The sequence below is a fragment of the Ovis aries genome, chromosome 7 (assembly GCF_016772045.2).
Source record: "Ovis aries strain OAR_USU_Benz2616 breed Rambouillet chromosome 7, ARS-UI_Ramb_v3.0, whole genome shotgun sequence".
Taxonomy (NCBI): Eukaryota; Metazoa; Chordata; class Mammalia; order Artiodactyla; family Bovidae; genus Ovis; species Ovis aries.
In genome coordinates this window covers 56893138-56905346 of record NC_056060.1, presented here as the reverse complement: position 1 = coordinate 56905346, position 12209 = coordinate 56893138, and the positions used below count along the sequence as shown (strand labels likewise).

General features: G+C 43.0%; 1 protein-coding gene across 5 annotated transcripts in view; it reads right to left on the bottom strand.

The window, feature by feature from the left end:
- The window catches only part of DMXL2 (Dmx like 2), a 172827-nt gene extending 162470 nt beyond the window's left edge, over positions 1-10357 (bottom strand). For 4 of the 5 annotated variants that reach the window (XM_004010612.6, XM_004010611.6, XM_042252462.2 and 1 more), the window contains exon 1: positions 9999-10357. In XM_004010612.6, the coding sequence (XP_004010661.1) occupies positions 9999-10085 (87 nt within the window). In that variant the 5' untranslated portion in view covers positions 10086-10357. Of the gene's footprint in view, positions 1-9908 lie in introns of all 5 variants that reach the window. The other variant, XM_060417975.1, reaches the window with a different exon arrangement.
- Positions 10358-12209: the final 1852 nt, after the last annotated feature.

Below are 12209 nucleotides of genomic sequence, written 5' to 3'. Positions count from 1 at the left end.
AGAGGGTATGTACAATGCTTAAGCACTCAAATATTTTTTCAATCAAAGATAACCAGGAAGTTAGGCTAAACAAAATTCTACTGGGAAAAGGAAACTCTCCTTTCCACTTACTATATTCCATCATTGTTTGCACTGTTGAGTTTTTAACACTAGATACCATATTAATAATATTAAAATAAAAAATCGAGTTCTTAATGATTTTTGTTTGCTTTTGGTTTTAATGGCCAACCTGGGCTTTTGATTATATAAAATATTTTCAGCATAAAATGATAGCCATGTTTAAATGTTCCATGAATGTATTTATTAGCATTCTTTTTTCTTTTTTTGGCAGTGCCCCAAGGCTTTCCCCAACCAGGTGAAAGTATGGAGTTCTAACCACTGGACCGCCAGGGAATTCCCAACATTCTTAAAATTACTTCCTAAAGAAAATCTTGTTTCTAATCAGGAATACTGCTTTAGCTGAGTTCAGTTTACCACCACGTGGGGCAACTAACTCAATCAAGTCTTTGTTGGACTCTTCGATTTTCAATTTCAGGCCCCACCCCACCTCAGCTATTTTTAAAAACCTGTAACTTAAAATACAGAATCCCTACAGCCCAGGCATTAGGTTAATTTCTAATTTTTTAGGTATTAAAGTCTTTTAAAAACACAATTGTGAAAAATTTAGAACTGCTTAATGGGCACAAAATCTGTCAATTCCTCTTAATACTTTAAGATGCATCCTTAGGTTAAACCAAGAGCTTCCCAGGTGGCTCAGGGGTAAAAAAATCTGCCTGCCAATGCAGGAGATACAAGAGATGCGTGTTTGATCCCTGGGTTGGGAAGATCCCCTAGAGTAGGGAATGGCAACCCACTCCACTTTCTTGCCTAGGAAATCCCACAAACAGAGGACCATGGCAGGCTGCAGTACATAGCGTCACAGAGTCAGACACAACTGAGCACACACACAGATTAAACCAGACCAATAAAGCTTTATACCTGGACTGTATTCTCTGAGCTTTCCCTGCGCCCACCCTATAACTCATTTATACAAATACGGCCTAACTGCCATTGACCTATATCAAATGTATTATAAAATAATCTTATAAAAGTGGCAGTGTTTACCTAGGAATGTTTCATATTATACTAAGGTGTCCTTTTTCATCTATTAATTCATTGGGTACTTTTTTACACCCCAACAAGTTTTTGTTCTAGGTGCTTAAAGAAATAGTAATAAAGGGCATTGAAGGCACTTGGGCCTTTTCTCTGGAAAAAAAAAAAAAAAGTCATTTGAAAATTTTGAACAAGAAACCAACAAGATCTGATTTATACAGGAGAAGGCAATGGCACCCCACTCCAATACTCTTGCCTGGAAAATCCCATGGGTGGAGGAGCCTGGTAAGCTGCAGTCCATGGGGTCGCTAAGAGTCGGATACGACTGAGCGACTTGACTTTCACTTTTCACTTTCATGCACTGGAGAAGGAAATGGCAACCCACTCCAGTGTTCTTGCCTGGAGAATCCCAGGGACGGGGGAGCCTGGTGGGCTGCGGTCTATGAGATCGCATAGAGTCAGACACGACTTAAGCGACTTAGCAGCAGCAGCAGGATCATTCCAACTATTATGCTGAAAATAAACTGAAGAAGGATAAGACTAAAGGCAGACCAGGCAGGGAGACCCATTAAGAACCTATTGCCAAAACTATGGAAAAAGATGATGGTGTCCTGGACCAGGGTGGGAGCAGCACAGGTGATAAGTGGGCAGATTCTGGATGCATTTTGAAGAATAGCCAACAGAAATTGCCAACATTAGGTCTGGGGTGGAAATGAAAGAAAAGATTCCAAGGGAACTGGGGGAGGGAAAAAGATAAGGTAGTCATTTACTGATTTAGAGAAGGCTGAAGGAGAAGAATATTATCAGATAGCTATTACACTCAAGAGGGAGATATCAAAGAAACAGCTAGTTACAGCAATCTGGAATCAGGCTGAGAAGTACTTAAGGGAAGTAAAAGAAAACCAGGAGAGGAAAATGAAGAAACTATTTCAAAGAAGAATAAAAAGCAATTTTACAGGACAGCAAAAAGAAAAACTGCTAAAGCAATACCCTTGAGTAGATAAAAGGAGATGGGACCTAGGATATTAACCAGGGTTTCTCATAATGGCAGCAGCATTGACAATTCAGGCTAATTCTTCATGGGTGGGGGGCTGTCATGGATATCATGGGATATTGATCAGGATCTCTGGCATCTTCCCACTAGATGCTAGTCCTTCCCCCACAACCTTATCAACAACCCATCTCCAGATACTGCCAAATGCCTTACGTGGGGTACAATCACTTCCAATTTAAGATCATCAGTACCAATAGAGGAACTGGCCTTTGCTGGAAACACTGACAATTTATCCATATAAAAGATGCTATGGTTAGAGTACATGATAATAATTTGAATATCTCCTTCTGATTAGATCCGCTTAAGTAGAGACATAGTCAAGGCCAGGGAAAACATGAGGAGGCTGCTGGCTTATCACAAAACCAAAGTCATTACTCCTGGAAAAATATCAGCCTTAAATTGAACTGTAGCTACCATATAAGCTATCTGTCTCTCTGAATTCAGACTGAGCCAAAATTTTTATTTTTTGGTGCGGGGGGAGCCTCTCTATGCCCCACTGCATAATGCCCAAATAGTCTCTGGCTTCCTAGGTTTCTTCTAAAACCACAAAAGAAAACATGACTTAGTATGAATTAAATTATTATTCCTGAAAGGGTCCAATTTTAAAAGGAATACCCCTAAAGGAACATGATAATCTAAGAGGATGTCATTATGCTTTTCAAATCACCACACCAAAATATCATGTACAATGTTCAAAAGAGCCTGGTTCTATCCAGTGACCCCTTTATACTGAGTGACTTCTCCATCAAAAAGATGTAAGCTAACTATATCTTTTTTGTGTTTAGGATGGAGGGAAAGGGGAGCATTAAAGGAGCCCTCAGCAATCATAACATGAGAAAGATTGAGAATAAAAGCACAGTCAATCGGTTTCCTGTGTCATATACCAAGTGCCAGGGTTTCGTGAGCTACAGCCACACCACCTGTGTAGCCTGCACCTGCTTCCTCAATAACAGGTCCTAATATATCATGAATTAGCATTACAGAGCAAAAATACAATGAAAAAGGATTCTACAAACTGAAAAAGACTGAAAACCCTGAAACTTCTCATAATATTAAAATATTTGGTTTCCAAATTTGTTTAAAAATTAAGCCACAAGTTAGAAGACCCTTACTGAATCTGAATTACCGATATTCTCTATTAGTATCCCCTTTTAAACACTGCTTTGTATTCTATCACCGAAGGAAATTAAATTGGTCAGGCATGACTTGTTTTTCCACTGTGCCTTTGAGGTTGTAACCCAACATCCTATACTCTTTTTGATGATTAAATATTGAAACTGATTTGTTCTAAGTGTCTCAAGATCCAAGTTTAAAAAGATATTAAATTTTTATTGAAGTATTTACGTATTTACAATGCTATGTTACTTTCAAATGTACAGCAACATGATGCAGGTATACACATGTATGCATGCCTTTTCAGATTCTTTTCCCTTGTAGGTTATTCTAAGATGTTGAGTATAGTTCCCTGTGTTATACAGCAGGCCCTTGTAGTTCAGCTAGTTTATATATAGTAATGTGCATTTGTTAACCAAAACTCCTCATTTTCCTCCCTCACCTCTACTACCCCCTTTGATAACCAAGTTTGTTTTTTATATGAATCTATTCCTGTTTTGTAAATAAGTTCATTTATATCATCTTTTAAGATAATTTCTAAAGTCATCTTTTAAATACCCAAAAAGCTAAGAACAGAAAGTAAAGGAGTAAATCTATCTAGCAGGATAGAGACCCTAAACACCATAACCCTGGCCCCATCTCCCACTCCATACTGCACTCTGACAGTACCAAGGACCAGATACTGAGAATACAATCATAAACAAGAGCCTCCTTCTCAACTGTGAGCCCAAAGAAGACCCACTACCTCACAAAGGCTCTGTATGGCTTAATCTCTGAGCCAGAATGGAGGTCCAGGTTCCCTGACTGTGAAGTGTGACCAACAGTCTCGTATATACATACAAGTGGACGGGCAGTGTACACAGACTCCAGACCCACAACCTCACCACAGTTACTTTATGTTTCTGGTTCCATTTTCTCTTTGCCCCTTGGCAAACTCTAGAGAGGTCCATATAATGCCATCCAAGGTCTGAATACTTAAAGTGAACCTAATTTAAGAGCTTTATTCTACAGATGATAAACCTAAAAAAGTTTCAGTGATTTAACCAAGGGTCCAATGACTAGTTGGCCTGAGTAGTCTGACCTCCCATTTCTAGGGAGGCACTAGTTGGGGCTGTACCAGAGTTTCAGGGTAGCTGCCAAGAGTCTTCTCTACAACGCAGGCTAATTAACAATCTACACAGGGACATAAGTAAAAATTTACAGAACCTCCTATTCACCTAAAGGCTACAAACTCTAAAATGTATCAATTTAAACACACAAGAAGCTACTCTCCCAGAATAAATGGGCCAATTTCTCTTGGAAAACAAGTCCACTCTAAATTCTTGACTTGTCTTTCCCTTTATTCTCAGCATAGGCAAAGTCCTTAATACCTGTTGATAACCAGTCAGTATAGGAGAAGTTTTTCTGTCCAACTCCCCAGTTTCCCCTGCCAAAAGCGATCTCTTTTTCCTCTGAATTCCCACAAGAATTTAAATACCTCACAATACCACACAGCTGGTCTGCTGTGGTGAAGTATATGTCTTAATTCCCCTAGTAGATTACCAGGTTCTTACACTTTTTAATAAACTCCCTGAAATCAGGACTATGTTCTGTTCTGTTTTCTTAAATCTGCACAGAGCCACACACATCCAAGTGCTCAACAAATATCTGTTAAATGTATAAACAAGCTGATTATTTTCAAAGTTTGGTGGTGTTGTAATTCTAGGACTAGAATACTATTATGCTACAGTAGAATTAAAATATATCTAAATGTCAAAAAAATCATATATTATCTTCTAACTTTTAATTAAAGGGTTTTTTCATTCATGACTAGAAAAAAAAAATGATAAAAGTCAAGAATGTCAGAAAATACATTTTCCTAAAAAGCTATAGGTAAAGGACTTCCCTGGTGGTCCAGTGGTTAAGAATCTGCCTACCAATGCACAGGACATGGGTTCAATCCCTGACCCAGGAAGATCGCACATGCTGTGGGGCAACTAAGCCAAGTGCCACATCTACTGAGCTCATGCACCTAGAACCCATGAGCCTAAACTACTGAAGCCCTCACACTCTAGAAAAGAAGCCCATGCTCACCACAACTAGAGAATGCATGCAGGCAGCAACAAAGACCCAGAGAAGCAAAGAAATTTAAAAAGCCCCAGGTAATGTTTGCAAATCCTATTTCTCAAAATTCTAACTGAATTCGCTATCTAATAAAGAAGTCTTGTTTTGTTTAAGTCCTGTGTTTGTATTTTAACCACTTTTGTGAAAGAATAGTCACCCAATAATGCATCCTTTGGGCTTCCCAGGTGGTTCAGTGGTAAAGAATCCACCTGCCAAAGCAGGAGACACGGGTTCAATCCCTGGGTTGGGAAAGATCTCCTTGAGGAAATGGCAACCCACTTCAGAACTCTTACCTGGGAAATCCCAGGGGCAAAGGAGCCTGGCGGGCTACAGTCCATGGTGTTGCAAGAGAGTCAGACACAACTGAGCAACTAAACAAGTACATCCTTTATACTGTGCCACTCCTTGACTTCGCTGCTCTGGGTCTTTGTTGCTGCCCACATGCTTTCTCTAGTTGTTGTGAGCATGGACTCAGCAGCTTGGCCCGTGGGTTCTAGGTGCATGGGCTTAGTAGTTGTGGCACACGGACTTAGTTACACGCAGCATGTGGGATCTTTCTGGGCCAGGGATTGAACCCGTGTCCCGTGCACTGCACTTGTTGTTCTTGCCATCCAGAAACACCTAATACCACTCTTTGTCTTTCTAAGTATCAATCTTCCAGGAAATATTTTATCTTCCCAACTACATGTGATCGCTTTCATCTGCCTTATATTGTAATTATGTACATCATTTTAATCTCTGCCAGTGTAAATTCACTGAGGCTAGAAGTGGCTAATTTTTGTTAATATTTTTCAGTGTGTTGAATTCATATCAGAATCGAGTAAATAACATCAACACCCTCTATATGTCTGAAAATATAGACTATACTCCTTAAGTGAAAAAATATTTTAATATTAATCATCATCATACACCATCATTGTTTTAATTAATATTCTAATGCTTCAGTTCAGTCATTCAGTTGTGTTTGACTCTTTGCCACCCCATGGACTGCAGCACACCAGGCCTCTCTGTCCATCATCAACTCCCAGAGTTTACTCAAACTCATGTCCATTGAGTCGGTAATGCCATCCAACCCTCTCATCCTCTGTCGTCCCCTTCTCCTCCCGCCTTCAACCTTTCCCAGCATCAGGGTCTTTTCAAATGAGTCAGCTCTTCACATCAGGTGGCCAAAGTTTTGAAGTTTCAGCTTCAACATCAGTCCTTCCAATGAATATTCAGGACTGATTTCCTTTAAGATTGACTGGTTGGATCTCTGTGCAGTCCAAGAGTCTTCTCTAACACCACACATCAAAAGCATCAACTCTTCTGTGCTCAGCTTTCTTTATAGTCCAACTTTCACATCCATACATGACTACTAGAAAAACCATAGCCTTGACTAGACTTACAGAAAAGTAAAATTAAAAAACTAAAGACTATTTTCAGAGAGTAATAACATAAATAAGGAGAAATTTACACTATCTGCTGCATTAAGCCTTAAACATCCACCTACCTACCTAACTATAAGAAGGTGGTTGGAAATGTCTTGATGGCATAATAAAAGCACAACAAAGCTCATACATGGTAGAAGATCAACCCTGAACTACCTGGGACTTGACTTATTGCAAGATAACAATATTTCCAGAACTCAGAACTTATATTGAAGAGAAAAGAACGATTTAAAGGTGGCATTTATGTAAGTGTATTTATAAAATTGCAATGGAGTGTTTTTAAAAAACTGTCAAAACACAAGTGAAAAGCATCACAGCCCAGATGCCAGCACTAAAAGTACACCCATCACTGGGACGGTCCACTACCAACTGCACCACATGTCAGCAGAGCAGAGCCCATGCCCTGACAACACAGCCACACACAGTGCAATTCGTATAGATGGCTGCTTTTCAATTACAATGTCATGAACACATCAAAATTCTTTTACAACTCTTTTTCAAAAACTTTGTGTGTAGACTCTGATATAATTGATCTGCCTAATTTTGCAAAGGTCCTCAGATTACTACTGGCTAGCTCCAAGACGGTCTTTCCTTCTACACTGGCCACGTCTAGGCCTTTCACACAAACACACCCTTCAGAGCAAGCACTCTGACAGGAAAGAGGCATATACAGAAAAAAAGCCCACCAGATGAGAAGTCACAAGACTTCCATTACAGCCCTGGCTGGTCCCCTTTTTAGTCACCTGACTCAGAACTAGAGCTGTTTCATCTGATTCCTGTACAAGTCAAATGGCATACTAACATAAAGGAGGGGTTTTTTTAATTTCATTTTTCCCTGTACTAGCACTGGCATTGAAATAACTGGTAGCTGATTCCTAAGTACTTGAAAAACAGTTTGTTCTCATTTTTTTCAAGCAACTCTGTTCTTCACAGAGCCCAAAAGGTCATTTCTAGTTCAAGGCAAAATTATAGCTGGATCAGTGCATTCAAAACCAAGATATTAAAATGAGATGGTATACAACAAGAGTATAAATTCCAAATGACCAGTGTCACAGGCAGTCATCCTAAACCAGGTAAATTGTGAGTCATTATTCAGGAAAACAAAAAGGATTCTCTTGTTGCAACATAAAAATGTAGGCTGGAGTAAGAAGATTAGTATGTCTGTAGCAGAGGGGCCAAGATAAAGAGTATACACTCAAATATAAAGTCAAAGACAGCAGAAGAATATCTGACAAGTTTAAATTTCACAATACAGCTATCAGGAACAACTAAGTATTATTGAGCCAAGAATAATAGGGTAAAATGGTATCTGAAGGTTATTATACACCAGTTGTGTGGAGGATGAACTGAAGTGATCAGTGATGTCAGGAAATCCAGTTCTGAAATCCTTAATATTAAGTAATACAAATAAGGTTCTACAATAAGCTAAGGACATGAAAGGGGGTAAATCTGCTAGCCACTGCAGAGAGTCAGCTAGACTTGGTAACAGACTAATGAGGGAGGAGTAAAAAGATTTGAAAATGATTTCCAAGGACCTGATCATGGGCAGCCTACAGCATAACCACACCTGCGCAGCATTAACTGGCTTTTCCTGACTGCACCTGAACCTGTTTAGCCCTATATACCAGCCTCACAATAAGACACCGCTCTATTCTAGATAGAAACTGAAAACTACCACCACCATAATAGTATAGAGATACCCCATAAGCCAAGATTCCAGATTGGTTTCTTGATGGAGAAAGCCTCCTCTTCTAACCCTGGTGAACTTCCCCTCCAGCTACAAAACTAGGGGAGAAGGAAACATCTTCTACATCCCCCAAACTGTCTACACACTTAAAGCCCAAGTTCAACACCATATGGATCTTTTAGGTTACCAGTACACAAAACACAGATGACAACATTGACAAGGATAGGTATAACCATACAGTCAGGCAAATTATATTTTCTAATGGTCCATTCTAAACTGATACAAAGCCAAGTTGATTACATTTACAATTAGAGTGCCTAAAAAGCAATATTATGGGGTTATCTCTAATGCATCACAATGATAGATAATTTCTGCTCCAGAATGCACTGTGCTACATAATGATTCTGCAGTTTTGCAGGAGCTTTTCTTATTTCTGCAGCTTTAAAAACATGCTTCTGGAAAGCAGACAAAGTGTTTCCCTTTTCTTAAAAGCACATCATTATACTATTTCCAATTTTACCAAGCAGAATGGTTATTGATAACAATGTGTATTTAGTCGAGGTCTCATCGTCTACATTTTGTTCTGAAAAGAACGAATTTTCTGAAGAGGACAAAAAACTCATATTAATCCATGGGAGTCTCCCTACGAGTAAAAGAAGCTCCAGGGCTTGGTTTGAATTGGCTATACTAACAACATCCCATTCTCAAAGGGACTAATTTAGCCATGCTCCTTGAGAAACATGTCTGTTTCACCCAGATTTTTAAGAGGTTCTATCTAACACATTACTGTTTACATACACTTTAACCTCACAAACAAAAACACTGTCATAAAATTTGCACATTGCCTTATCTTATAAACAAACCAGCCTACCTCGCAAACGGATTAAAATATTATCTAGGGAGGTTACCAAACCGCGATCTCGTGATAAATAACAGCTCCCCAGGCCTCTGTCACTCTAATTATTCTATTCTAAATTTCTCGGGGGCAGAGAATGAATTTTTCATTTTCGTGTGGGAATTAAGATTCTGCATATCAGGAGGCAGAGGGTCGGGCTTAAAGCCATCGGCTCCAGCGGCTCCTCGCTGCCCTAACCCCGCGGGCAGGGGGAGCCAGGTGCAGCATCGCCTCCACGCGCCGAGACAGACCGAGTCTCTGCGCCTCCAAGAGCAGGTGCGAAACGGACGCTCTGGGCTTTCAGTGGTTTCATCTTCCTCCACCCAGACGCGGGGACCATCCTAGGCGAGGAACCTTCTAGTCCAGTCACCCCAGGGGCCCGCTTGCTGAGGACGGACAGTACGGTGGATTCCTAAACCTTCCCCCAGACGGGTAATTTCCTTCAGCAGCCGCAGGACTCACAGTCCCACGGCCCGCCCCCCTAAGCTGCGGTGCAAAGAGGACGCGGGCGGGGCCCCCCAACACTTCGCAGCCTACCGAGGAGGCGTGGGTTCGGGACAAGGTGTTTTCGGCCCCTGCGTCGAGCCCGCGGCCTCTTCACCTCAGACTCCCGGACCTCAGGCTCACCGTGAAAGGGACATCCTCGACGCTGCCCACGGAGTAGCAGTTGTCTCCAGGGTTGACAGCTCCGGTGAGGACCTGATGCAGATGCATCTCCGGAGACCCGGCTGGTGAGGCGGACGCGCGAGGAGCGCAAAGAGCCCTGCTCCCGGCCCTCCTCCGGGCGCGAGAAAGCTTCCCGCTCCGCCTCTCTCGGGACCCACCCCGCTGCGGCTCTGGCTTAAGGCCTCGTTCCCCCTTCGTCTCCCCCCGACGTCGTCCCGGCCATAGGAGCTCCTCGGCCGCTGCCGCCGCCGCCCGGATCGCCGCTCGGCTGCGGAAATGCCCGGATGCTCCCACCGCCGGCTGCACCGGCGCACAAATGCGGGAGGAGAGCAAGTGTGCGGGAGGGGGAGGGGTAAGGGTGAGGAAGAACGCGAGCCGGGCGCGTGCTGGAAGAGACGCTCCTCCCGAGGGAGGTGGGCGGCGCGCGCGTCCACCCTCTGGGCAGCGCGGGACGAGGGGAAGGGTAAACCCCTCCTCCCGCTGCTAAGCCCTCAGCAGGGTCCTTCTCCTCACGCCCCGCTTGTGCGCGTGCGCGCGCAGAGGTTTCCAGGGCAATAGCGCGCGCCTCGCGGACCCCTGTCCCGGGATTGCGCGCGCAGACTTGCGGGAGTTCCCTTGGAGCCTCCGGGTTGCGGCCGCTGGGGGCGGTCGCCGGGGTGGCCGCGGGGCGGGGTGGAGGCCGCTCCTGGCCAAGGCCCAATCCCTCTCGCAGACGCACCGCTGGTTTGTGTTTCGTTCTCTGAGTCTTTAATCCAACACCAAGCACACTGCATGACGGTCAGGGCAGTTGACCTCAGGAGGACACCCGTTACCAGGAAATTCCACCTCTGTAAATCTAAATCCCTTCGTGCTTTTTAAAAGTACAGTGCATTAGATATTTTATTTGATGTAAACAGTAAAAATATCTTGCAACTGTGTAGAGAAGCCGTCTAACAGCAAATTATTTTGTTCCCCCTTTTCGTCACAAGTTTGTTCTAGACCATAGAAAGGAGCCCCCTGGAATGAGTGACTCCTCTACACTCTTTTTTCATGCGTGATGGCATGGATTCCCTGATTTTTTTAGACTGTCCATCACAAGGTTTTCAGCCTATACTGTGTGTGTGATTTAAGTCACTGAGGCAAGGAGGTAGAAGGGAGCAAGATACATCTATAAAACCAAGCAGAACGCCGAAAGTGTTAGGATTGAGACACGAAAGCCTATGCACCACAGAAGAAAAAGATGGGTGTTAGGAAGAGGCTGACATAAACGCTGCCTTCAAATAGAGAAAATAACCTGAGCTAAGGCTTAGAAGTGTAAAGTGACAGGATGTACCAATGTAAGAAGACAGATGAAGTTTCGATCCCTGGGTGGGAAACATCCCCAGGAGGAGGAAATGGCAACCCTCTCCAGTATTTTAGCCAGAAGAATCCCATGGACAGAGGAGCCGGTGGGCTCCAGTCCATAGGGTCGGAAAGAATCAGACACGACTGAAGCGACCTAGCAGCCGGCAGGTTAGAGGAACAAAGATTAGATTAACGTTTAAGTCTGAAGATATATAGGGTGGGAAAAAGGAAAGGTAGTAAACATGAGATGGATACCTCCAAGAAGTTAGCTTGGGGCCAGCCTGAACATGTGGAGTCCTGAATGTTCCACTAAAAAGCTTAGATTTTAGATTCCAATCTGCCTGCAATGTGTGTGGCTGGGGGTGGGGGGTTGGGGCGAGGAATGTGTGCCTGCTCAATCGAGTCATGTCATACTCTGCGACCATGGACTGTAACCCGCCAGACCCCTCTGTCCATGGGATTTTCTCGGCAAGAATACTGGAGTGGGTTGCCATTTCCTCCTCCAGAGGATCTTCCCCACCCAGAGATGAACCTTGTCTCCTACACTGGCAGGCGGATTCTTTACCACTGAACCACCTGGGAATCTCGTGGGGTGGGGATGGGGGTGTCCATCAAACGCTTCAAATGCAGAAATGTATAAACCTCTGCTTCTTTAGGAAGGTGACTTTGTTATCACTGTGAGCATAATTAGAAGTTTGGGGAAGACTGCAGGCAAAAACCTGGCCAGAGTTGGTAATCTGTTTAGTGAAATGAGTCAAAAGATAATTCCCAGTGACCTAAGGCCTTTTTATTTTCATTTTCAATTAATGGCATAACTGTTCCCCCAGTCATCCAAACTAGAAACTGCAA